The sequence below is a fragment of the Solea solea genome, chromosome 1 (genome assembly GCF_958295425.1).
Source record: "Solea solea chromosome 1, fSolSol10.1, whole genome shotgun sequence".
Classification (NCBI taxonomy): domain Eukaryota; kingdom Metazoa; phylum Chordata; class Actinopteri; order Pleuronectiformes; family Soleidae; genus Solea; species Solea solea.
This window is the reverse complement of record NC_081134.1, coordinates 42,775,328-42,799,568: the sequence shown is the minus strand read 5'-3', so window position 1 is coordinate 42,799,568 and position 24,241 is coordinate 42,775,328. Positions and strand designations below refer to the sequence as shown.

The following is a 24,241-nucleotide window of genomic DNA, read 5'->3' as shown; positions in this document are numbered from 1 at the left end:
CGCCACAGCAATGAGAAACATCACTTAACAAAGTTACATTAATGAACAATATTTCTTTGCAAAATTATATAACTATAAAAATATAAAGGTGCAGAAATCAACACCTCAGCACATAAAAGATCCTATATCTCCTTCATCTGTCAGACAGTACAGTTCATGGCATCTTTGTTACCTTCCAGTCCAGCGAAGGCTCCTTGACAAACACGTCCATGGTGTTCAGCAGAAGATCTGGCTCGGACCTGAAGGCACGCAGTGAGTGGACCATGACGCTCTGGATCAAACCCGACTCCTTCAAGGGTTGCATCAGATTCACAAATTGTCTGGTCAGGCGGAAAGGCATGAGCTCCGGGACAGGAAGGAACTGTGTGGGCAGAGATTCTATTATTTATTTATTTATTTAGATGTCAACAATGAACAGTTGATGAAAAGTACAGGATCATATAACCCTAAAACGTTCCCCTCTTCCTTCATTTATATTTGTATTTATATCAGTTTCATAGCTGCTGTGCGTCTCATGTGGTTAAAGCTATACTTGCTGTTTACACATTTAAAACTCCTTGTGTTGGACAATAATGTGAGTCAAGTTGAAAACTGTCCAAAATAAAACCAGTTGCTGTGTCATCTAGAGGAATCTGAACTCCCTTTATTGTAGTTCACAGGCGTCACCTGCAAACAGACACGTGTTAGACGATACCAGCTGTCAGTCACACAGGTCTGCACTTATATTTGACAATATTTTATCATCCATTTTCAGCTAGATGAGAACAAAATTTACAAAACTAACATCATATTCTATTGAAGAAGAGCTGAAACTAGTAATTGGGACTACTAACTCCTCAGGAAAATGTTTACCGACATTTTAAATCAAGTGAAAGTTGCTATTTTGGTTCGGGGGGAACCTGAATATAAGGTCTATGGTTTTCTCTTGACTAACCTGTGTGGCTGAACCAAATGCATGACCAAAGTCGATGCCAATCATGCCTCCCGTCTCCATGTTGATCATGAAGTTGGAGAGATGCCGGTCTCCGATGCCCAGGATCCAGTGGCTGACACACAGCAAAGCATGAGAGCTGATGAAGTGAGAGCGCAGGAAAAGAAAGGCCTCGGGACTGTTGCACATCTTCAGGAAAGCTCTCCTACACGAGAGGGAAAACACGTCTTATTCGACCATCATCGGCACCTTCATTATCCGCAGTCTTTACTTACCTCAGCAGATCACTGGGCACATGCTGCAACACTTTCAAAAAGTTGTTGACTGCGTCGGCACGTTTCGCTTTCCTGCAAAGGAAAAAAAATAAAAATACATATTTCACACTTCACAGCACGAGGACAGAGAAAGAGTGGTAACATGACAAACTGGAATCAACAAAACCTTTCACAAATCTGCTGTAATTAATAACTGCAACAACAAACTAGTGCTCTATGAAATAAAATCATCAGGAAGGAGAGACACAGTACCTGTAAGCACAACTATACGACACAACACCCTTCTGTGGCTCAAAGGTTGACAGCCATGTGTTGTAGACTTCAGGACACCTTTAAGAGGAGAAATCAACTAGTTTATTAAAAGAATAGATACACAAAAGTACCACAATAGGGAGGCGATGATACTGGACTTTTTGCAGGTACCTGATTCTTGCACAAAAGATCAAGATCACATAATCTATATTGATAATATAAAATATGAATATGTCTACTTTATAGTGCGTTGTGAAGGTCAAGGTGATTATTTTTGGCAAATTGCTGTTGCTAGATTAACATGAATCCAAAATAAATCATCACTTCTTATGCATTTTTAACAAATGACCTTAAAATGAAATGAGCTTTTATTAAAAACAAACACACAAGACACACAGTCAAGTAAAGATGTAAGAGAAAGGCAACAATATTTTGTTTATTTTTGTAATAATCTATGCACACTAAGGCGATGGAGAGAGCGTAATCGTAGGTCTGTAAGAGTGTGGTGTATACGTCGTACCTCTTTGCACTCTGCTGTTCATCATCAGTCATTGTGCTGTTCAGGAACTCCTTGAGAGTCGTCGTATTCTCCATCCATTCAATTAGACCGATTCTGTGAACGCACACAATTACAGCGATATTTTGTACAACACAGTATCAAAGAATACATATTTAAGTGTAACTAAACCCCTAAAACCACTTTTTAGGGGTTTGCAAATCCTCTGTGGTCAAACACCAGTTACTGCATTTAAATTTGGCCATTGTCTTTCTTAGTCCAGACAAATAAGTTTTCAACTAAACTTAGAGAAGTGGACGACAACAACAAGCCAAGTACCTCGTGTTTATGGGAATGACCTGGTAGGTGCGGAGCTGCAAGCCCCTGCGTGTGCAGGCGGCGTCGTGACTCAGCAAAATGTTCATGACGGAGAAGAGCTGCTCGATGCGTTGGTCCTGACGCAGGTCCTCCCCGCCCTTCACCAGAAAAGGGTGGTCGCGCTCATCATCCCCTCGGATGATCAGACGTTTGGGACGACGGATGGAGGTCATCACTTTCACCTGCAGGATGAAGATTCACATCGAATTAAACAGTCCGAGCATGCAAAGTGATACCATACGTATAATCGAACCCTTAACTGTCCAACTGTAATAAAACATACCCTTTCATCAAAGCCTGTTATTTTCGCATGATACTCAGGCAAAGGTTTAGATCTGCCATCGTACTGTCCTACAAAAAAAAGAGAGGAACATTTTCTAGGACATTTTCTAAGGCTCAGATTACCCTGTTATTCATTTTTAATCTACTGACCTGGGATTTCCAGTTCATTACTGAATGGGTCTGCTTTAAATCCACTTAGCCAGGGGGAGTATTCCTTCAGGTTCCCGGGTGGTACCGCCTTGTTGGTGGTAACATCACGCATATTTCCGGCCAGTTGCTCCACCTGCCGGACAAAGTCTTTGCTTTTCCTCTTCTCAAACAGTTTGCTGCCTTTAGATCCAAGCAGATTCTCCACATCTTTAGCAAACTTCTGTGATAACGAAGGAAAAACAAGGGGAGCAATGAATACAACAGCAGAGTATTACATGTTTGTGTTGCCAATTACAGGTTTTATTGAACAATCCCTGCAAACCTGGATGAATTTCTTGCGAAACGCCCCGTGACCAGGTTTGTCACGATCCCCGAGCGAAGAGCGCATCTCGTCATACATGTTGCCCATCTGCTCCTTGTTGAAGCTCGGTTTTTCCATTTCATTTTTCACATAATCCCACCAGTCCTGTGTGAAACAAATGCAAACAGTCAAAATAACGGGTCCCAAAACAGGATGGGGCTTAGTTGGTGTCTGATCTTGTTACCCTGAAGATCATGTCAGGATTTGTGAGCTGCTGCAGTGCATCCACAAATTTCTTCACAGCTCCTCTCTCATCCAGCATGCTCCGGAGTCTGTTGACACAGAAACAATATTCATAATCAAACATGCTGTAATGTCGTTTATCTTTGTTTCCCCATAAGACAGTTCACCTGTTGACAAATTCCTGCTGCCGGTGTCCTGTGGCCGAGTCCTCAAACTGGAAACTCTCGCTGCTGATCATGAGAGCGTAAACCAGGGCCTGAGGGTAGCACTCTGCTATCCGCTCAATGCAATGCTGCACTGCCACGGCTTCTGGCTTGTCCAACAGGGCAACCATTTGACTGATCCAGCCGATCAGCATCCAGCAGGGAACTGATGTCATCTAGGTACAGACAGACATTGCCCTCATGACTTCAAAAATAAGCACATGCACAATGAAAAATACTTGTGTCAGGAGGTAATAAAACTGTCGAAACCTCAAAATGATGCTGTTTATGTCTTGATGTTGTCCACAGAACAAAATTAATCAGAAATAGTGTTTCTTTTCTAACTAAAAAAAATAGAGAACTTGTTTTGATTATTGAAAATACACTTGTATCAAAATAGTTGATGATTCATTAACATTTCTGTATTTATATTGTGCTTTTCATGTATTTTCTCGACCACTCAAAGCTGCTTTACACTACAGCAGCTTGCCATTCCATCCATTCACTCTCACATTCTCGGCATATCTATCACATCTATTTCTATCACAGGCTCTAAGGAAATGTTCCTGCGGATGTGATATTATATGTCTTTTCTTGAGTGTTTCCAATCGTCTACTGTTGTCTACTGCTTCTACATTTCTTAATATTATAATAGTTATCGTTATAGTTTTGTAGATACTTAACCAGCAATCAAATGGGACATTTCAGAAGGTGTGGGGTCCTTAATGTGGCATAGAGACTGTACTATGCTGAATAAACTGGCAGTGACTGGGGAGGGATTATCATTTTATACGTTCTCTTCCTTTTTGTTGAAACTTGCACCTTCCTGTTACCTTATTTTCTAAATTCTTTCACAATCCATCCCACGTAGTGACCATTTATCACTGCACTTTAGTAACACTGAGAAACCTTCCCCAAAAGGACGTTTAGTAATAATCAAAGGACATGTTTTCTACCAGTGGAAAAAGGCGGTTAAATCTATGCACATGCAAATAAACTCAGTAGGGGAAGTATTTGTCCTCCGCTTTATCGCTGGTCTGCACACACTAACCTCTTTTGTCATGAGGTCCAGCGTCTCGGACGGGTACAACTCAATGACCTGCAGCAGACGTGGAAACTTGAGACGAGCTTCCTCAGAGTTCATCTTCAGCGCTTTCAGCATGCTCTCCACGACATGAACAGGAAGAGCCAGGAGGTCTGGGAACTGGCTTGCTGCTACATCACAGGAAAAACAGAGGAAATAATATAGAAAATACATTTTTTTTTTTAAATTTTTTTAGGTAAATCAACACATGATCACTTAAAGTATAATCTCCGTCATATCTCTGGGTGTTTGAGGTTACTGGTTCATGTCAATGAGTTTTTCCAGCAATTATGTCGCTAATACAAGATAGTGTTTGTGACATTTAACCTTTGTTTGATAACTGGCAGCAGATCAAACAATGAGGATTTAGTTTGACAAATGCTGGGGTTCTTGAGCCAGACGTGTTTTAGGGTCAGATCACTGAGCGATCTGCCATTTAGAATGACAATGCTGGAGTGTGGGCGGTGGTGAATCTGTAAAATAATCTGTGAAACAAAGTCGCACATTTAGTCAATAATCGTGACTCACCGGCATCACCCTGCTCCTCGTCACGAAGTCGTTTGTCACAGAAATTTGCCAGAGTCATGTACGTCTCAGAGATGCTGCTACTTTCCACACACTCCTGAGTGTAAGACTGAAGTTCTTCATCAGCCTTTCTGGTGGCACCGCACAGCAGCTTCAGTGCTCGTAGCTGCAGCCCCACTTCAACTTTCTGCAGCACAGACATCGTGTGGTGGCCAAAAGCCGTCATTTTGTTACCACGGACATAACAGAACACTATCAGCTGTGTCTGATTCTAATTTAAATACATGGATCAATTACAGCACTACCACAACCAGTGAGAGGTGAAAACACCATTTACGCTTGTAAGAATGCTCTTACACTGGTGTTTTTAAATGCACACGATATATGTAACATTTAAATGAGTTCACACAATGCTGATTATTTTACGTCACGACTGAGCAGGTGAGCCCAATTGGAGCTGCCCGACTATGAAAATCAATCATAGCTGCTGCTGTTTCCTTCATCATGCGGCTCCAATTATGTTTCCTGGAAGTAGGCCCAACAAGTGACGCTACATTAAGGAACACATATCAGAAGACTGCATTGCCTGTGTGAGAGTGGATAGGGGTGGGGTAGAATAAACCGGGTGATTTTGTCATGACATATGACACATACCTTTGGATTTTTATTGGACAAAGCAGCTCCAGAAAGCTCTACAACTCTCGCTGCTTTATCAGCATCAATAGTTCCCAGGACTGAGGGGCTTCTGCTCACAGCTGTGGCCAGGATGTCGAAGGACGTACCCTGGAGCGTCTTTTGATATCTGAATACTTTGGCTGTGGCTCTCTCGCAGTCCGACTGAAGGTCCTCTGCAGAGAGAAGAGAAACAATAGGGAACAATAGACAACAAGACCAGCCTAAGCCACCTCCAACAGAAGGAAAAGTTTAATAAAAAGTTTGGCCAGTAGAGGAGCTATGGAGCACTGTTACTAAAATGTATCCATGTGCATAATTCTGCTGACAGGCTGTAACACACACAGGTTCTTTTCTTTCTTACCCAGGAGAGGGATAGTCTTTAGCATGTTACTGATTTGCTCCACAGGACCCTGAGTCTGGCAGCGTTTATGGCTGAAGTGGCTAAAACTGTGCACCCACGGCAACAACAAGCTTCTGTTTGTTTTGGCTTCTCTGTGAAGTTCCTTCAGCAGCTTAGTAGCGACGGCAAAGTTATTCTGCAACAACATTAGTGATTCAAAATAAGTTAAAGGTGGATTTCACAGTTTCAAACAAATACGAAACAAACAATTTTTTTTTACCTGTTTCTGTGCACTATTAGCCATATGTAGCTTCATGTTGAACTTGCAGTCATTTACTAATATGTCGACCTCCCCTGCCGGGTCCTCCGAACCATCAACCTCCATACTGTCAGTAGTAGCGTGGCCTCTGAGCTTTTCCCTGATCTTGTCCAAGAAGAAGCATCTGAATCGTGGACATTCAGTTTGAGGCTGTGTCACATTTGCCATTTAACAATTTCATGGATTTGTATCAGCTCATCTTACCGAGATGTAATGATATCGTCCCATACGTTCATTGGATCTACTTTAGCATCAGGATACCGCTCAGTCCATAATCTGATGAGGCGTTTGAGGGCACTCACAGACACTAATGAATGAAATAATAATTGAAGTTGAGACCAAAACTTCAAAGTATTACAAGAGGAAAAACTTGTAGTTTTAAATGTTATAAAGAAAACATCCACACACCCTCTCCTGTGATGAAGAGCAGGAAATCCTGGATCTCAGTTAAGGCCTGCACTGACTGCAGGATGGTCAGTCGACTTTGAGTAAGGAGTGTATCCACACTGGAGTAACTCTGTATGAAGCAAAGACATTAAGTGCACACTAGGCGACACCAAGATCTTAGGCGATACACAATAACATCTGTAATGGCAAACCTCAATAAAGAGCTGCATGGCATATTTGGTGTAGTATTTAGCGCGGTCGTAGTCCTCCTGCAGGATGTAGAGCAAGCTGAGCTCCTGGCTGTAATGACTTTCCAGGAGTTTCTTGCTCTCCTCCACTCTCATGGCTTTGTCGACAAAGGTGAGGAGAGTTTGGTCCCGCTCGCCCTGCTGCAGCTGCTTCAGCATGCTGCGAATCATGTGCTGTAGGTACATTTCCTGGCACAAACGAAACAAACTCACGTTGGCAAAGCGTCATTTTCACAAACCTGATAGCAACAAAAATAACACAACTTAAAAAGGACATCAGCATGCCCTCTGTAACAGTCATTACCAGAGACTTATCATTTATGGCCCGAAAAAATACATTTGCTTAGTTTGTTTTCAGCGTTTTACAAAAGGTTTATTAAATACCACTATATGCAAAATAACATTTTGATTAATTAATCAAACATATTGCTTATCTCTTCAAAATGTCTGATTTACCTATTCAATATAATACGAGGTTTCACAGAAATGTTATTGTGTACAAATTTGTTATTGCATAATATATATACACACACACACAGAATTCCCTGCACTGTCACTCTTGTTACCTGGTAGAAAGGCTCTGACCACACCTTCTCCAGGTTGGGTGGGGAGTTTTCATCTAAATTCACAGTGGAGCAATACTGAAGAGATTTCCACTCAGTCAACTGACTGTAGGCCTCCATGGCGGCAGTTTCCCAGAAATCCTTCTCTGCGTCAGTGGGCTCACCATCTCTCCAGTCCTCAGTGTTGATGGCCTGCCAGTGAGGAAGACAGCGGTGCACTCTTCTCAGCCTTTTCCCCAGTCTCACACATTGTGCTTAAGTTTACACACACACAGAGCTAGTGACGTGTAAATGATCTTTTCACAAAAACTCTCGGTGGAGAAAATTACCTCATTGTAAAGCTTCACAGCTTCTGCTAAGTCGGCGTTGGCTTCGGATTCAAGCGCGGCACAGGTGATCGACTTGGTCCCAACTTTACTACCGAAGATGCTGCGCACAACATCGTAATCCTCCAACGACCTGTAAAGCCTAGAGAACAGAGGAAACAGAGCGCACATTAAGTATCACATTGAATTAAGGCAATTTAAATGATGTTAATTATGCCTGTAAATATCAGGGAGCTCTTGTCAGTTTTAACGTAGGAATGTGGGCCTCCATGAGAAAAAAGGAAACCTTGAACATGAGAAAATCTACTTTACGGTCTGATATCCACAAATAGTATTGTCCCCACTAGGTAAATGTACAGTATATATACAATAGGTTGCAGAGTGTGTTGCTAATTTCCTTAAACTGCTTTTGAAGGTGCACTGAAGAGAAGACGTTTTCTTGAGTGAATGTATTTGAGAATGTTAATGTCTGCAATAGTTGCTCCAGACATTCTCCTGCCAGCTTCCGCCTGAATGCTCTAGAGTTTGGTTGTAGTTGTGAATGTGTTATTAGAAGCCTCTGCACAATATATGGCTTAACAATTGACTACACGTCGATTGTAGGACTACCACTGTTATACCTCGCAAGGTGGATCCATTTATTAGTGTCTGGTGGGATTTCCCTGCGTCCTCTTGACCGTTTGGCGGGAGGTTCCTCTTTGACACAAGTGTGCAACAGGCTCTCCTCCAGCAGCAGAATGCCTGATGGCTGTTGGAGGCTCACCAGGCATGTGGAGCTGATGGCTGCTGGATCGAGCTGCTGCAGCTCCCTGTGTTGGCGGCACATGTCCTAAGGATGGGCAGAACATCAATATGAGCTCAACATGTCTGCTTTTAGCTTAACAGTTTGAGGCTGAAAGCCAGGCCATACACTATATGGATCATTTGCATGGCAAATGTTATTTCTTGCCAATTTCTTATCGGTTCTCCAGTATTTCACTACAGCTGGAATACATGATACATGTGTTTTCCTATATGTAAAAAAACTGGAATATTAACATAAAGGTCCTAAATCCTAGTAATATTAATATATTAACCTTCATTAAACGGCCATGAAAAGGGAGGTTTGTGGAAATCAATACATTTTAACAGCATTAGTGAATGATTCTGTGATTTTACAGAAGCTTTGCCAGGTGAATCAAAAGATGCTGTTGGGTCGTACCTGAACACAGGCTACGAACGGAGGGAAGCACAGTGTGCTCTTGCTCAGGAACGTGTTCATTTTGCACCGAAGCTCTTCTTTAATCCTCGCACTCTCTCCTCCTTTGAGTTTATCCATTTCATGAAGGACACCAGCAAACAGGGAGCTGAAGAGCTGTTTGGCTAAAAGTGGGTCTCTCTTTGGGGAACATGCATATGGAAAAACATAAATAATAGTATATATACATATACACACACAACCTGAGCACACAGTGGGAGGGATAAAAAAAGGAAGCAGAGGCGATGCTACCTGGGCTAGTGTCTGTAGGGGGGCGATGAGGTTGCTGTGTGGGATCTGGATGTCTGGAAAGTCTCCCACTCTGTAGCTACGATAGAGAGTCACCTGAGCCTCTTTTCGCAGCCTTTGATCAGACTTCTCCACCTGTGGGACACACAACAGAACCCCTGGATTATGGACTAATCACTAGTGAAACTTTTTTGCTGCTGCCATCCATCAGTCTGTTGCTTGTTACCTTTTTCTGCTTCTGCTGTTGGATCTCTCTTTGTGCATAGTTCAAACTGACTTTCTCCTGATCCTTGAGAAATCGGCGCCTCAGTCTCAGGATGTTGTTGCGTTGTTCATTCGCTGCTGTTGGCACACAGACACAAAAGGGGGTCACTTTAACCGAGATTCGGCGGTAGTTAACAGAGAATCTAACAGCTGTGAACGGCAGAGCAGCGTTCTGTATCAAACAATCATCACAATAGTGTTGAACACAGATTAAAATCATGACTGTAGGATCTTACTGAATAGATTTTTACCAAGTTTTTTCAGTTTCATAAAGTAAATATCTCGAATCACAGTACATTTCAGCCTTGTAATAGGTCAGATCCATTAATGCTGAAGAACCATCAACTACTTAACAGCTCATGCCAATGGATCAAAGCTATATCTTCAACAAAAAGCTTCAGTTCCCTTTGTACTGTGATTTATTTACACAAATTAGCACATGCTTTCACTATTAAACTAAAAATGCGCATAAAAAAACAAAGAATTCTCTGTCGGAACAAATGAAATAGTGTGAAGTGAAGAATCATATTTTTATTGTGGATATTAAAACGTGTGTGCTGTCTTTGTCTCTCAGAGACTAACCTCTTGTGCGACTGTCCAACTCATCGGTTGGCGCAGCAAGTCGCTTCAGGCCGAATCCTTCCCCGACATGTCTTCTTGTTGCCATTCGCCTCTCTGCTTTCTTATCAAACACCAACAGTGAAGACAGCGACTCGGAGCCCGGCGTGTACTCTGCTAGTGTATCCACACTGCTGCCTGTCAGCCAGTTATACGCCATGCCTCGACCTTGTGGGGGGAGAGAAAACACCATTGTTGCCTGTTCGCCAAATGGTTGCGCTCGTATCCAAACAGCATGTATAAAATATGGAAACCGTGTGCACAAATATTCTCTAAAGTATCTAATTCTGGACATGTTTCAGTCATTATAATGAGCTGCAGTGGTACCTGATGTTTGGGTTTGAGTAAACTCCAGGGAAGTCTGAGTGGCTCTGAGCTTCCCCTTAATGGCTCCAGTCTGGGTCGCTGTTGCACTCTCCAGGCCTTGAGAGGTTTGGGTTTCAGCAAACATCGGAGTCATCACTGTGCTCCTGAAGCGCCAGTTGGAATCAATAACATAGTCCTGAAGAAAAAAAAAAAAGGGAAAATATTCACACATTAAGCTTATCGTCATCTTAAACAAGAGCTTTTTTAAAAAGAGGAGCGGCCTACCTGGAAAGTACACTCAGACAGAGGATACTCAAACATGCTTCGTGTGAAGTCAGGACTCTGGCTGGTCATTTCCAGCAGCAGATTGGTCACCAAGCTTAAGAAACACCTTTCTATCTGACACGAGTACAGGGACTGAAGCACCGCCAACATCCGGTCAAGGGTCGCGGTGGGAAGGCGCTTCTCCTGACTCCAGAAGTTACGGACATAAAGCCTGAAAATGTCACGCGGAGTCATTGGGATCACACTCCTCTGCACAATAACAAAGGACAACGTACGATACAGTGAGAGGTGAGGAATAAAGGGTCTTTACTGGAGGCCTTGGTTTTCTTCAGACAGTCCGTGGAGTAGTGTTTCTTTAGCTGCATTCAAAACCTCTACCGAGGTGTTGTCTTCCATGCTCTCTGCATCACTAAAACATATAAAGAAACAGAGATCATTACATATGGACTTCTACTAAAACTAGGAATTGATTAATAAATGACCGAACACTGGGCTATTCAAACAAAACTGATTTTTGTCTTGAATTCTTTTTTTGTCTTTTTTTCTTGAATTAAAAAGCAAAAGAATAAATACTCATGACCACTTTTAAAGAAGTTATTTTGCCCAATACTGGTTCATAGTTTTATGTAAGTAGTCACCCTTCAAAAACATGACTAATGCTGGTTAACACTTCTTTATCATTATATAAGTGATCTATATAACAACAGTGAGTGGGATGTAATGGACTATGTCAGAACAGGGGCCCATAAGACTGACCTGTAATTGTCCTGGATCCACATGAGGATAGCATACATCCTCTCTCTGCACACGGGTGAAGGGTGGGACACAAAAGCTGTGACGGCTCCCAGGAACTCCTGTAGCTGAACGGGAGTCAGCAGGCCAATTATCTTGTGGATAATATCCAGACACACTCTCTGTCTTGCTTCGTCCCTGAGTGAAAAACAAGGCAACACAGAAAAACAGTGATTGACCTACATTTTCCATTTTCCAATGTTTTGCATGTAGTGTTAACAGGTGTCAACTAGAGGCCAGAGAGATTAAAAAAAACCTGGTGTGTAGTCAGTACCCACCTGTGGCCCATCATCTGAATGAAGCCTGTGACCTTGAGCTGCATGAAGATGTCCGGGATCACTTCAGCGCGGCTCAACACGCACTCCAAACAATCAGTCTTTAAGATGCCATGCAGCCTCGGCAGGAGGGAAAACACATGATTGACAAACCTGAAAATGAAGAGCGTTAAAAGAAATGTACATGAAATGACAACCATGATTTATATTGGGAAAAAAAAAACCCAACTCAACAGGAAATATGGTTGAAAAAATTAACTCACCGATCCATAAATGGGGGAAAGTGTTTTGACACTTTGTTCAAGCAAATAACAAACTTGTCATCCATGTTATTTTTCTTCAGGTTTGTAATCTTCGTTGCAGCAAGACTGAGAAGTTGCAGATGTTCCTGTGACAAGAATAAAATGTTACATGCACAAGATGTCCATCCATCCATTTTCTACCACTCCATCCTTTAACTACACTCCCTTGGCGGGAACAGGTGAGATATGATGAGACATGAAGTAAAGCGTAAGGTGAGGCTCGTACATTCTCCATTTCAGTCATGTTCTTCAGGATGAGGCCGATAATTTCAGCAGCAGCCGAATAGACATCTTTATACTTTACAAAGGACAAGTTGTTGGTGAGAGAGTTGATGTACCTGAAAAATAGAATAAAAAAAACCCCACCACACTCAAATGATTTAGGACAATCTGTCAGAATGTGAGCTACATATTTGTAAAGAAGCCATAAATGTATTAAAACACCATTGCTGCCAGTTGCTTATCCTCACCTGAACCTGCAGCTTGCAAATAAAAAATATTTTCTACATTTGTATGAACAAGGGTAAGGGCTGTCACAGATTTTTACCTCTCATATTCAATTCCACATAAAGCATCATAAGCGGGGAGGTTGTTGGCCAGGATGATTCCCAGCAGCTGAAGTCCCACTGAGTTGTCTTTGCTGTTTGGGTCGGTGCCACAAAATCTCTCAAAAATCACACTGTTAAGGCAAGAACACGGACAGGTTTATTTCCATTCTGGAAAGTTAAAAACACATAATCATAAATCTGCTCAAAGAAAAAACAAAAACTTTGTCAGAATGTCTTTGTTTTTATTCTAAATAATTAAGCTCAACTTTTTTTCCATTCCATTTCCAGTCATTTTACAAGTTTAAATGAGATGACAGAAGATAAAAAAACCCAAAAAACAATAATGATAACTTTAATTACAGCAGTGAAGCAGACAGGAAACACTATTTGTTGCATGCTGAGATTCTATCCAGGACCAATCACTCCACTTTTCTGTACAGTACAACTATGTGCAGTCACTACCTGTAAGGCACATGCAGACAGTCCTTCCAGCACTCCACCAGAGTACGAATGATCTCCAAGTTGTGTCGGAAAACAGCCCTCTTTGAGTGGAAGCTGTGCTTCATCAGGAACTCCAGCAGCCGGTTGGCGAGAATCTCATCTCTGGGGTTACCCTGAGACACGAAAACTCAATCTCAGATGATTTTTTTTTTTTTTTTGCAGTTAAATTATTTATTTCAGTCGATAGCATTTTAGTCGTTTTACAACCTTGGGACTGGCCAGACTTATCCAAGAGAGCACAGTGACCACAATATCCACCACCATGAAATGGATCCCCTCTCCTCCATTATTTCCAGAGACGACGAGCTGCAGGAGTGGCCCCAGCCAGTGTTTGGCATATGGTCGAAACACCTGGTAAGAGGCAAAGATTTAACCCATTAAGAATTAAATAAACCCGGAGGAAGACACATTTTTGTTTATTTTAAAACTGAAAAATGACATTAAATCACTCACCTCCTCTGTGTTGATGATCAGCTTCGAAATGAAGAGTCGAATATTCAGCGGCGTCGCTGGATTTGAAAGTTTGACATGAAGAAATTTCATCCACGGAGGAAGGTCACTTGGCATGTTTCCCTATTTTATAGACAAAGAACGGAGCAAAGTGAAAGACACTGTATCTGAACACAGAATAGTCAGCAATCATATTTATGGATAAAAAGATTCATGGAAGAAAACAAGGTTCTACAAATACAGAGCCAAAACCTGCTCCATTCTTCTTCTTCAGCACCACTGACCTGTTCAATTTTGGGGGTTATGCCGTTTCTTTGCATGTGTCCAATAAGAGCCGTCATGGTTGCCATGCATTCATGCTGATTCAGCTCATCCATTTCTAGATCCACCATTGCATCCTGGGAGGGACTCGTCTCCTCTGTCTCCTACATTTTTAGATTAAATTAGAAGAGTTGGATAAATTAGATGAGGGGTGTGTATGACTTCCCTAAATCCTGACACATCCGTCAATAACAATGCCTTTTATTACACAGATATATAAGAGGAAATGGCACGACTAACTTTTCTCGCCACGCTCCGTTTGGTTCCCTCTGGGTTTTGGGAGCTGAAGGAAAAGCTTTGCACCCCGGTGGAGAAATCAAACTGACTCATCTCCTCACTCAGGCTGCTGTCGGCCATGTATGACTGGGACGACAAGTAAACCGGTGCTTCTGTGGCAACATTAAGATAAGTAACATGAGTTTGCATGACCAACTTAAAAAGAACTGGAATTGTAACTGGATTGAACTAAAACCCATCACCTTCTAATTCGTTGTGAAAAACATTAACACACTGCACAACATGAGGTTGTGTGACGCCGGTGACCAAACTATACCTCCACTCTCCTCGTTGACTTCTTTTCGAATCATAACATACTTCTTTTTTCTCTCAAGTGGGACCTATATTGATGAAAAGAGTAAAAACAAATCAATGAACTACAACAGAAACTCATCAAACTACACCGTTAGACAAACTACAAGCATACCTCGATCTCAACTGGAAAGTTGTACGTCCTGCCAACATCTATGATATTTTCCAGAATAAACTGATTCTGTGAAAGACAAGAGGGGAACGTTGTTGTTCTGCAACCTGTGTCTTCCTCCTTGTGAAAACACAAAATTATAAATGTGAAGCATATGGGGGTTTACGGTACCTTCTCTGCTTTCTCATTGAAGAGGAAGCCCTGGTAGAACTTGGCCTCGTTGAAGCTGCAGCTGATGACGGCGATGGCACAGTTATACGCGGCACAGTGGTTCTGTCTCCTGAGTTCCAGGAGCTGAGTCTCGCCAGCCATGTTCTCAGTGAAAGCTTCAAAACAGGACCTAAATCAGAAGACAATTAAGATCCATGTGTCACGTCACATCACCGTCATGTCACATCTTGAACTTTGAGTGTCGAGGAGTCTCACTTGATCAACGTCTTGGACATCTCATTCCCCTCAGTTTTGTCTGAGCGACAGAAGGCTTGATTAATGCGGGACTCCTTGGAGTAAACCTCTTCCTTGGGAAGCCGAGAATATAGCAGCTCGATCAGCTTGTAACAGCCGCTCTTCTTCAGCAACTGGAGCTCAAATGCCGTTTCACTCGACTGAAATTTAAAAAATATATGAACTTTTAATTGAATTCCAGTGTGTGTTCCTCCAATCCAAACTATACCAGCAGTGGCAATCTAGTAGTGGCACTAATGTGGAATACTAAAAATAAACTTTCCACAATGTGAAAAGGTACCATGGACAAAGTGAAGGGTTACATCTACTAAACCTTGGTCAGGCGACTGAGCAGCAAAGCAATGATGTCAGAGACGTTGGCCACAAAGAAGTCGACGAGCGCCGCTGTGCTGCAGTTAGAGGCAAGCGGGAGTAAAACTCTCTCCATCATGGCCTGCAGCATGGAGTTCACCGGCACATCTCCCTGCTGGATTACTCCATACACTGTACAGAGCAGCTGGAGCTGCCGCTCTCTGCTCGACCTGATCAAGCAGTGAAAGACACAGGGAGAGGACAGAGGTCAAATTCACCATCACCAACTGCATTATAAGGGTGTAAGGGAGCATTATATGGACAGCATGTAAAGCCAAAGTATCTGGAGTGCCCCCTGTTGGCTTGTTGCAGTATTGTTAGCAGATGGGTCACAGGAAAAAGTCACACCATAAAACCTATCGTATAACAGAGAAACACTGACTAGTAGCACTAGTAGTAAGCCCAGTCATTTCAGTTCTACACTAAATGAGTCTAAATTGCCTATTTGACAAGTGATATAAACACTCTATGCCCATTCTAAAATGCTACACCTAGGAAAGAAACCTCATATAATTGTCAATAATTGTGGAGACTTTACTTACCGCTTCATCACTCTTTGGAAACAGGTTTGGAACTGTTCCTCCATGATGTGTTTTCTGTCTCGACACAGAATCCCTGACAGCACTTTGAGCAGAAGAGGACTCTGAGAAAGCTCCAGGGCATCGAGCATCTAAAAGCAACAACAGTTTTAGTAAATTTACAAATTCACAAAACATCAATTTCTATTAAAAACAAAAAGCTCTAATCAGAACAGTATGCTTCAAGTAAAATTGCACTGTGCTGTATAAAAACTCAAAGTTTCTCCCACGGCAGAAGAAAGGCACACTTCACCTTGCGAACACAGTCCATGTAGTTGTTGCGGTGCAGTGAGCCTTTAGCAAACTCATCAGACTGCATGGGGAAGTGCGACACCACCAGGGCGTCAAGAGCTCTCTGCAGCTCAGCCAGCGGCTCATCTGGGAGGATTGTGAAGAAGGGCAACACCAACAGAGCCTGACTCTGAACACGGGAGAAAATCCAAACATTCACTTTAATAATTCATTTTTAATAACACATAAAAATGGTAAAGTTAATTGGAGTAATCTTGTACTCTATTGTATTCTTACCTTGAGATTCAGTGGCAGATTCATGTCCATCAGCAGCACAGTGAAAGTGGAAAACACCTGTCTGAATGCTTCGTGGTTGACATTGGAACAAACAGAAGAATCGATCTGATGACAGAGAAGTAATTCACTGTCACAGAAAATTCTGAAAACAGTATGTAGGCAAGGGATAGATAGATAATTAGTTTAAAAACAATGTTAGAGACAAAATAAATGTTCACAATTCATATATTTTCTCATGGTGGAGTGTTGCAAAATCAAAGACTGGCCTGGCAGAAGGATAAAGTGGTAAAAAATGAATGAATAAAAGTTCTCATCCTCTCATTAAAGTATATCCATCTTATTTTAATACTATAACTAAGTAAATGTTATTCTGAAAAATTATATTACAACTCAAAATCCATTTGCAATATAATGCAAGTCAGAAAAATCACAAAATAAACCCAAGTTATTTGTTCAGCCCTGTTAAAAACTTGCATTGTGATTACAACTTAAGGTTGTTGAAGGTCATTCTGGTACACTCCAGCTTCATTATACCTGCAGGAGCTTGGAGAGCAGTAAGAGAGTAGCAGTTTTGCTCTCTGGGGTGGAAGAGTCTCCTTCCCACCATGACTGCAGACTGCTCCACCTTCTTAGCACCTCTTCAACCAGCTGTTTTCCCTGGGTCTTCCTCACCGAGCGCTCTCTAAAGCTGTGGTCCAGCATGCCATTCAGCAACACACTCACCTGATGAAAACATTCAACACAGAAAAAGAAAACATGATCCTTTTCAAGCAACATTGTTGAAAGCTAATAAAAACATTCTAACAAGTAAGAGCTACCATAGCAGGATTTTGGGAGGAAGCGGTCATGAGGCGTGGAACTGCGGTGTCAAGACTTCGGAGCAGCTCGGTGTTGACGGTCATGTTGAAGAGGCTGTAGAAGTACTCGCCGTGGGAGAAGTTCAGGACATTTTTGGTGTGACTTCCAGATATTGGCACAGATAGTGTGATGGTGTTCAACAGCAAGTCCACCAGCTGCTCACTCTGCATAGAACAAGTAATGTGCGAGAGCGGGCAGCAAAGATTAAAACACAAAACGGAACTCCCCTGGAGTTAATCCACTACTCTCCTTCTCATATGTATTTGCATCCTACTGCAGCTTTCTGGTAAAGTTAGTTCAGCAACACTCTCACTGACCTGCTGACTGAGAGAAAAAGCAAGCTGAAGCAGGCCATCTGCAACCCTCCTGGTGTTTACGTCCAGTGATGGAAGAGCCTTCCTGTCCTCGCCAGGTGCTATGCCTTTATACACCGTCATTAGAAGTCTGGACCCGAGGGATTTGACATATGCTGGATCCTTTTAGAATGACGTAAAAACAAAGAAATGCGTGACAGGAGAACAAGCACCAACATATGGCACCAGAATTTAAACCAGTCATTCACCAGAGACTGTGTAGGGACTCTCAGTGGCCAGAGATCAGGTGATTTTCTTCCCCAAATCATTAATTAAAGATTTATATGTATACTTTAAACAGCATGTACAAAATTACACTGTGATTACTTTTTCTAACATATCTCTTGGAAATGTCTGTATAATAAAAATTGTTACATGTTGCTCTTGGCACAATGTACATAGCGAATTGGTTCATGATTAGTTTATCATTTTTAAAAAAATGGGCTCCCAAATAAGCGTTTGAGAAACACTGCTTTATGCATTTTACTTATGTTCCCTTTTCTTCGAGTGCTTGGTGATTGTGTGACTAAAATATTCAACCTGTTTTGGGTTAATGTTAAAAAAAAATACCTGGCTGTGCAGGATGGAGCTGAGGAAGTCAGCTTTGTTGATCTGTTTACATGAGGACAGAAGCATTTCCATCTGCTCATGGTGGCTCACGGTGCCTAAACTGTAGAAGTCTACAGCACACAACTCCTCTACACTATGGAGACAAAAAAAGGAAACAGTGAGTGGGGTGTTAAGAAGACTGCAATTAAACGTAATGCCTCAGCAGACAAAAATAAATAAAAGCACTCATTAACGATGACTACACCTTGTCCGTGTGATCTTTGTTCGCAGGCTGCTTTCAAGACGAGTGCGGTATGTTGAGTTCAGCAAGGCCTTCAGTAGAGGAACACACACTTCTGGTAGGTTCTTCATTACCTCCACATCGGCCATGTTAAAACCAACAGTGGATGGTTCACACACCACCAGTGCAGTCAAATCGAAGAAAACTGCGCAAAACACATCTTGTTCCAAAAGCTGTAAATGAAATTAAGAACTAATGAGCAAATAACCTTTTTTTTTGTGCCTGACTGAGTCTGAAATTCAGTTTTACCTTAATAAACTCCGGGTCTCCCTTGACAAGGATCATTGTGGCAAATTCCAGCAAGCGAACAGTGATGGTGCACTTGCTGTAGTTGTACTGGTCCACCTCTCTCGGGCTGAAGTGAGAACTCCGCTCCCTGAGAGGGAAACAGCTCTCGGCGGCCGCCAGGTCATGGGTCGCAAGCTCGGTCAAAAAGAAATGTGTGGATTTCAGAAAGCTTGACTTGTCTTTCGAGCCTGGGAAAAGTGGGGGAAAAACAATTATCAGAGTAACGCTACGGCAATTTTTTTTATCAAAAGAACTGTCATGGTTTTGATTCTGGGAATAAGAGTTTTGAGTTTTGAAATCCAGAAGTAAGAGGAAAGCAAGAAAAAAAAAATCAATACTGATATTAAAGATAATATTTCCTGGTCTGCATATGTGGGATATAGTCATTTTATGATATTTGTGACAGTCCTGGGACTTACTTAGCATGTGCTGAGGCTTGATGATGTGTAAGCTGATGAAGGTGTTGTAGCAGTCCAGAGCAGCCAGCAGCAGATCCATCCACTGCAGCGTGGCTCGGACACTGAAAGGACCGGTCAGGTCCCTGAGAGTGGGCTGAGCGAGGAGCCCTCCACCCTCAAACCGCGAGATCAGGAAGCTTACACCGTTATCTTTCAGCATAGCGTCCAGCCACTGAGATGGAGATGGCTTTTCTATGTTCAGTCACACAAACGGGAACAAATTCATTCAAAGTAATCACCACGGCATTTATGACAACTGTAAAAAAAACTTAATTATGATCTATTTCTTTCTCTTCATCAAGGACAAGGTGCAGCGGGTAGAAGGTGCTCACCTGGAAGCAGAGGAACAAACTCATAGAAGAGCTCCATGCATTTGTGGCGACACTCAGTCTGAGGGCGGCCACATTGTTCCAGCAGCCATAAAACCACATCAGAGAGGAGGAGCTTTTCATCAGGAGGGAAGCCCCTGACAGACACAAACATCATCATCGATACGCTTCTCTATGAAAACTAACGCTGCTTTATCATATAATTTATGTCTTTATGAGACTGATTCACATGAACACAAACGACTGACCTTGGAACACGTCTCTTGACATTGTGCTGACTGAGACTGGGAGCCTTGTATTTGATGATTCTTTTCAGATGGTCGATGGCACTTCTACACTGCTGCAGTGAACCTGAGGGCAGGGGAGTGGGAGGGGACACTTCAACACTCACAAAATAATGAGAGTCAGCTTCAATCACTGCACATTTTACTTTGATGTGCAAAGCAGGCTCTTTAGAATTAATTTATGAAAACAATAGAAGACATCTGAATTACAATTACAGGGTACACATGTCTATGCCAAGCACGTCTGTCTTAATTTTTTTTTACGTGAATTTCCCCTAAATAAAGTTTATCTTATCTTAAAACTGATTCATGTTGTTTTGTAGACAACATTAGACATTTGCAGATATCATAATTTCAAAGTTTGGGAAGCAATGATCAAAACTTTTTCAACATTTACTCAGTTAATCAAGAAAATAATCCACAGATTCATTGATTATAAGAAATATTCATAAGTTGCAGCACTAATATACAGAGGCATCACCTTTGAAGCTTAGACTGATGATAGAAACCATCTACACATGTCCCTCACAATCCATTTATTTAACACACTGATATGTTGGCCAGTAGAATGTTCTCTCTGTAAAGCCGAAGTGGAAGAATGATTACCCATTGAACGCTCGTCTGAGTGAGCAAGGGCCAGACTTTCGACAAATACTACAAGGACTTCAAAGACAAACTGCTCCACCAAGGAATTCTCTTCCCTACAGAGACAAACACATCAGCAATGAGCAAATATCATGATGCACATCGGTCAATAAGGTCATTTTTTTTAATAGACCCATCTGTGTGTGTCTGTGATCATACAGGAATCTTACCTGAAATGTCTGTAGATACTGTTGAAAGCTAACGCAGCGCCAAGTCTTTTGAAGCCATTCGGGTGCAGTGCCAAGCTGTAGATCCGCTTAAACAACGACTTCATATTAGTGGGGCTCTTCTCCTGCTGCTTGGGGGTGGTTTGTTTGATTGACCATTTGACAAACTCTTCAATGCAGCGGCCACAGAAGTCTCGCAGGGTGCTGTCCATGGGGTCAACCACGCCGTCCTGCACAAAAACAGTGAGGCAGAGAACCGTGTGTATATTTTAGATGGTGAAAAAGTGTGTGAATTGCAGTTGACAAAGTGGATGAATTCAATTTTCACACGGATGGAACATGGGTGTTGTGCAATCATCTTCTCTGTAAGGGGGTAAGCATTTGAATGCAGATCTGGTTTAAATCCAGGAAAGGAAGTGGGCTTGTAACCCTCAAATCCAGACATCAAGGCCTGGGGTGCCCCTCAGCTAGGCACCACATCCCCATTGTTCAATGGGCGCAGGCAAGTTCACTATCACTAATTCTAATTCTTTAATAATCCGGCAGTGATTAACTATAAGAGGTTTTTCTTGTATGCTGTGCAGCAGGTAAAGGGTGTTTTAGAAGGGCAACAAGCCAAGCTTTTGCTAATGTTTTCTCCACTTGTTCTGATAATAAAAGGTGCAGACATATGATGACTATTCTTTGGATAAATGGATAAAAAAAAAGTCTTCTGTCAGACAATCACGTGGCTGACTAAAAAGGGATGAAACTGTCGTCTTGATTAAAATTGCAAAACATTTAGGACAACAAATGTATACAAATCAACAACTTATACAACACAGGTCCAACTATTTCTGGTCATTATAATAAAGAAATTATACACCTTTAATTCATGCTTGTAAATGAATACTAGATGTATAAACTGACGCCAGCCTTACCAGTATGGCCTCCAGAACAGCTACCGTGTCCTGGCTTTCAAATTTCTTGTTGTTGGTGAACCAGTGAATCAGCTGCATGACCAGTGGTTCAAAGAGCTGCCTGGTTACCTGGACAAAAAAATAAAACTCAGATCCATTGTCCGTGTATTCACTCATTTGCTCGTGTGAAACTAACGTGGTTGGCACAAGATGCAATAACTGAGGTAAATTTCAAATGTTTATACAAGCAGCAGCAGCTTTGTCCATGAATACAATTTCAACATTTTCACAAGAGAAACCTTAAATTCAATTCAAGAAATATTTAAGAATTAGATTAGAATTAGAACATCAAAACACACTTATAAATATGTTGTAAAGGCAATTTAAAAGAGGATAAAGGACACATACCTGATCAACATCACAGGCCAGACGCAGTAGAACCGGAAATAACCTCTTGTGCAGTTTGTACATAGGTGGCAAACTACTCTTCCCTTCCACCATCTGAGCACTTTTCCCAACCATGTAGACCACTAAGCTGTGGAGCAGCTCACACGCTGCCACCTGCATAAAAGTTAAGAGCCATCAGGTTTTAACATTCGCTCGCAGGCAGCTGAATCTGTGATGTTAAACGACATACTTTGGTTTGTCTGTCACTTGTGGACAGAGCCAGTTCGCTGATGCGGGGCAGAAATGGGTCGAGGTAGATGACTGGCTTCATGTCGGCGAAGGGCACGGCAAAACTCAGCCTCTTCTCTGTGTCCCAGGCAACAAATTTCTTCATCGTTTCCTCAGAGGAGACCACTGTGGGTACAACAACAAGCAGCCAACGTCTTACGATGCTCTCGTAATGGACCAAACAAAAAAAAACTTTGGGAGTCCTCACCATTTACGAGGTTCCTGTTCAGCTTTCCTCCCAGGTGACCGAGCAGTTTCACCACACGGAGCCTCACCGCGACAAGAGGAGCATCTTCCTGCAGTCACATAAAAGGAACAGGTGAACTATATACACACATATATAATAACAAACAATATATAACTTAATATACACTTAACATTAAACATCAGAAATAGAATATGAGATCTATTGATTAAAAAATACATAGACTCGACAAAATTATATGTATGAAAAAGTCACTTAATAACACTTCTTTCTAATTATTTGTGTAAAAAAAACGCAAGGTATTATCTGAAATGAAAGGGAAGCACAAACATCTCAAAAGAAAACTTTTCTTGAGCCCAGAGAAATAACCTGTGTGCAGCTTTATATCGCGATATATCTCTTATATCAGGATATAGCCTCAAGATACTGAGATATTATTTATAAGCCATATCGCCAAGCAGAAATTAAATGACTACTGCAGGAATCTGTAAATCCCAGCACTCAACAGAAAGCATGTTTCTTGCTTTATCAGGAGTCACTACTCAATTTTATGGACTATATAATACAGTAATACAGTACATTCTCAGGGTAGCAACTGCAACCAATGGATTCTTAAAATAGCTTGTTACATTATAGTCTCACTTAAGGAAACAGTGACGACACAGTAAACCTGGAAATACTTAATGTAAAAATACAAGTGAAAAGTAGTACCAAAAAATATCAAGCTGCCAAATTTCTGAGTGTTCATTTTGAAACTTAAACTTTTGGCTCTGTGTCTCTTCCACACACTTCTTTCTATATTTCTTCTAAATCTGCTTACGGTTAAAGAGAGATTTTGCTCTTTAGGCAAAAAAACCCAAAACGTTTATTTGATCAAATACTTGTATCTTTGCGGTCTAAAAAAAAGGACTAATCTATGCAAAAGCAAGCAAGTAAACGTTAAATGAGAAATTACTCCCACAATACTCAAACATTTTATCCAAGTTTGCGCATCAATTACCATAGTGAACTGTTTGGATTGCTTCAGAAGCCTCGTCATCACTTTGCCGTATCCTCTGTCGCTTCTTGAAGACGAAGACATCACTTCCCAGCTGCCATCATCTTTGTCTAAAGTCAACAACATGAGAATTACCTCATCCATCACCTCAAAAAACAACAACTAGTGCTCGACCGTCACAGTGATGTTGGACTGGCTTACTGTTGCCGGAGGTGGTTTTCAGGTATCCGTCCAGAAGAGGGAGGATGTTGGTGTAGCAGGACTGCAGAGTTTCCAGAGGAAGGTGGGAGGACCAGTCCTCAAGAGCATCTAAGGCTGCGTTGGCCAAAGGAGCATGACTCAGACCCAGTTTCAGAGCCGCCTGAATGCAACATTCACACATACACACAGACAAACACAATTATACTCTTTTATTGTTATGATACTCTGAGTGGCGGATGTCGTTATTTGTTTGAACTACATATGTATGTATTTATTGACCGTCC

At 41.7% G+C, this 24,241-nt stretch overlaps 1 protein-coding gene across 2 annotated transcripts in view; it reads right to left on the bottom strand.

Annotated features, from left to right (window-relative positions):
• prkdc (protein kinase, DNA-activated, catalytic subunit) overlaps positions 1-24,241 on the bottom strand; it is a 31,837-nt gene that overhangs the window by 805 nt on the left and 6,791 nt on the right. The window contains exons 21-84 of one of the 2 annotated variants that reach the window (XM_058628592.1): positions 23,958-24,117; positions 23,760-23,866; positions 22,763-22,850; positions 22,517-22,680; positions 22,288-22,440; positions 21,901-22,008; positions 20,984-21,210; positions 20,775-20,869; positions 20,133-20,235; positions 19,888-20,021; positions 19,517-19,747; positions 19,059-19,285; positions 18,774-18,982; positions 18,530-18,662; positions 17,924-18,082; positions 17,567-17,770; positions 17,283-17,471; positions 16,749-16,853; positions 16,474-16,641; positions 16,185-16,312; positions 15,605-15,812; positions 15,253-15,431; positions 14,998-15,166; positions 14,830-14,895; positions 14,680-14,743; positions 14,367-14,515; positions 14,090-14,230; positions 13,809-13,928; positions 13,563-13,706; positions 13,317-13,468; positions 12,854-12,985; positions 12,533-12,644; positions 12,268-12,392; positions 12,008-12,157; positions 11,694-11,867; positions 11,248-11,346; positions 10,938-11,148; positions 10,674-10,848; positions 10,311-10,514; positions 9,691-9,806; positions 9,468-9,599; positions 9,180-9,356; positions 8,599-8,807; positions 7,982-8,120; positions 7,656-7,844; positions 7,054-7,278; positions 6,863-6,971; positions 6,659-6,761; positions 6,416-6,578; positions 6,157-6,331; positions 5,775-5,968; positions 5,124-5,307; positions 4,563-4,723; positions 3,476-3,687; positions 3,310-3,397; positions 3,087-3,230; positions 2,765-2,984; positions 2,616-2,683; positions 2,294-2,514; positions 1,979-2,071; positions 1,459-1,536; positions 1,207-1,278; positions 935-1,136; positions 173-361 (exon numbers count right to left, since the gene is read on the bottom strand). In XM_058628592.1, coding sequence (XP_058484575.1) covers positions 173-361; positions 935-1,136; positions 1,207-1,278; positions 1,459-1,536; positions 1,979-2,071; positions 2,294-2,514; positions 2,616-2,683; positions 2,765-2,984; positions 3,087-3,230; positions 3,310-3,397; positions 3,476-3,687; positions 4,563-4,723; positions 5,124-5,307; positions 5,775-5,968; positions 6,157-6,331; positions 6,416-6,578; positions 6,659-6,761; positions 6,863-6,971; positions 7,054-7,278; positions 7,656-7,844; positions 7,982-8,120; positions 8,599-8,807; positions 9,180-9,356; positions 9,468-9,599; positions 9,691-9,806; positions 10,311-10,514; positions 10,674-10,848; positions 10,938-11,148; positions 11,248-11,346; positions 11,694-11,867; positions 12,008-12,157; positions 12,268-12,392; positions 12,533-12,644; positions 12,854-12,985; positions 13,317-13,468; positions 13,563-13,706; positions 13,809-13,928; positions 14,090-14,230; positions 14,367-14,515; positions 14,680-14,743; positions 14,830-14,895; positions 14,998-15,166; positions 15,253-15,431; positions 15,605-15,812; positions 16,185-16,312; positions 16,474-16,641; positions 16,749-16,853; positions 17,283-17,471; positions 17,567-17,770; positions 17,924-18,082; positions 18,530-18,662; positions 18,774-18,982; positions 19,059-19,285; positions 19,517-19,747; positions 19,888-20,021; positions 20,133-20,235; positions 20,775-20,869; positions 20,984-21,210; positions 21,901-22,008; positions 22,288-22,440; positions 22,517-22,680; positions 22,763-22,850; positions 23,760-23,866; positions 23,958-24,117 — 9,729 coding nt within the window. Of the gene's footprint in view, positions 1-172; positions 362-934; positions 1,137-1,206; positions 1,279-1,458; positions 1,537-1,978; positions 2,072-2,293; positions 2,515-2,615; positions 2,684-2,764; positions 2,985-3,086; positions 3,231-3,309; positions 3,398-3,475; positions 3,688-4,562; positions 4,727-5,123; positions 5,308-5,774; positions 5,969-6,156; positions 6,332-6,415; positions 6,579-6,658; positions 6,762-6,862; positions 6,972-7,053; positions 7,279-7,655; positions 7,845-7,981; positions 8,121-8,598; positions 8,808-9,179; positions 9,357-9,467; positions 9,600-9,690; positions 9,807-10,310; positions 10,515-10,673; positions 10,849-10,937; positions 11,149-11,247; positions 11,347-11,693; positions 11,868-12,007; positions 12,158-12,267; positions 12,393-12,532; positions 12,645-12,853; positions 12,986-13,316; positions 13,469-13,562; positions 13,707-13,808; positions 13,929-14,089; positions 14,231-14,366; positions 14,516-14,679; positions 14,744-14,829; positions 14,896-14,997; positions 15,167-15,252; positions 15,432-15,604; positions 15,813-16,184; positions 16,313-16,473; positions 16,642-16,748; positions 16,854-17,282; positions 17,472-17,566; positions 17,771-17,923; positions 18,083-18,529; positions 18,663-18,773; positions 18,983-19,058; positions 19,286-19,516; positions 19,748-19,887; positions 20,022-20,132; positions 20,236-20,774; positions 20,870-20,983; positions 21,211-21,900; positions 22,009-22,287; positions 22,441-22,516; positions 22,681-22,762; positions 22,851-23,759; positions 23,867-23,957; positions 24,118-24,241 lie in introns of both variants that reach the window. The other variant, XM_058628584.1, reaches the window with a different exon arrangement.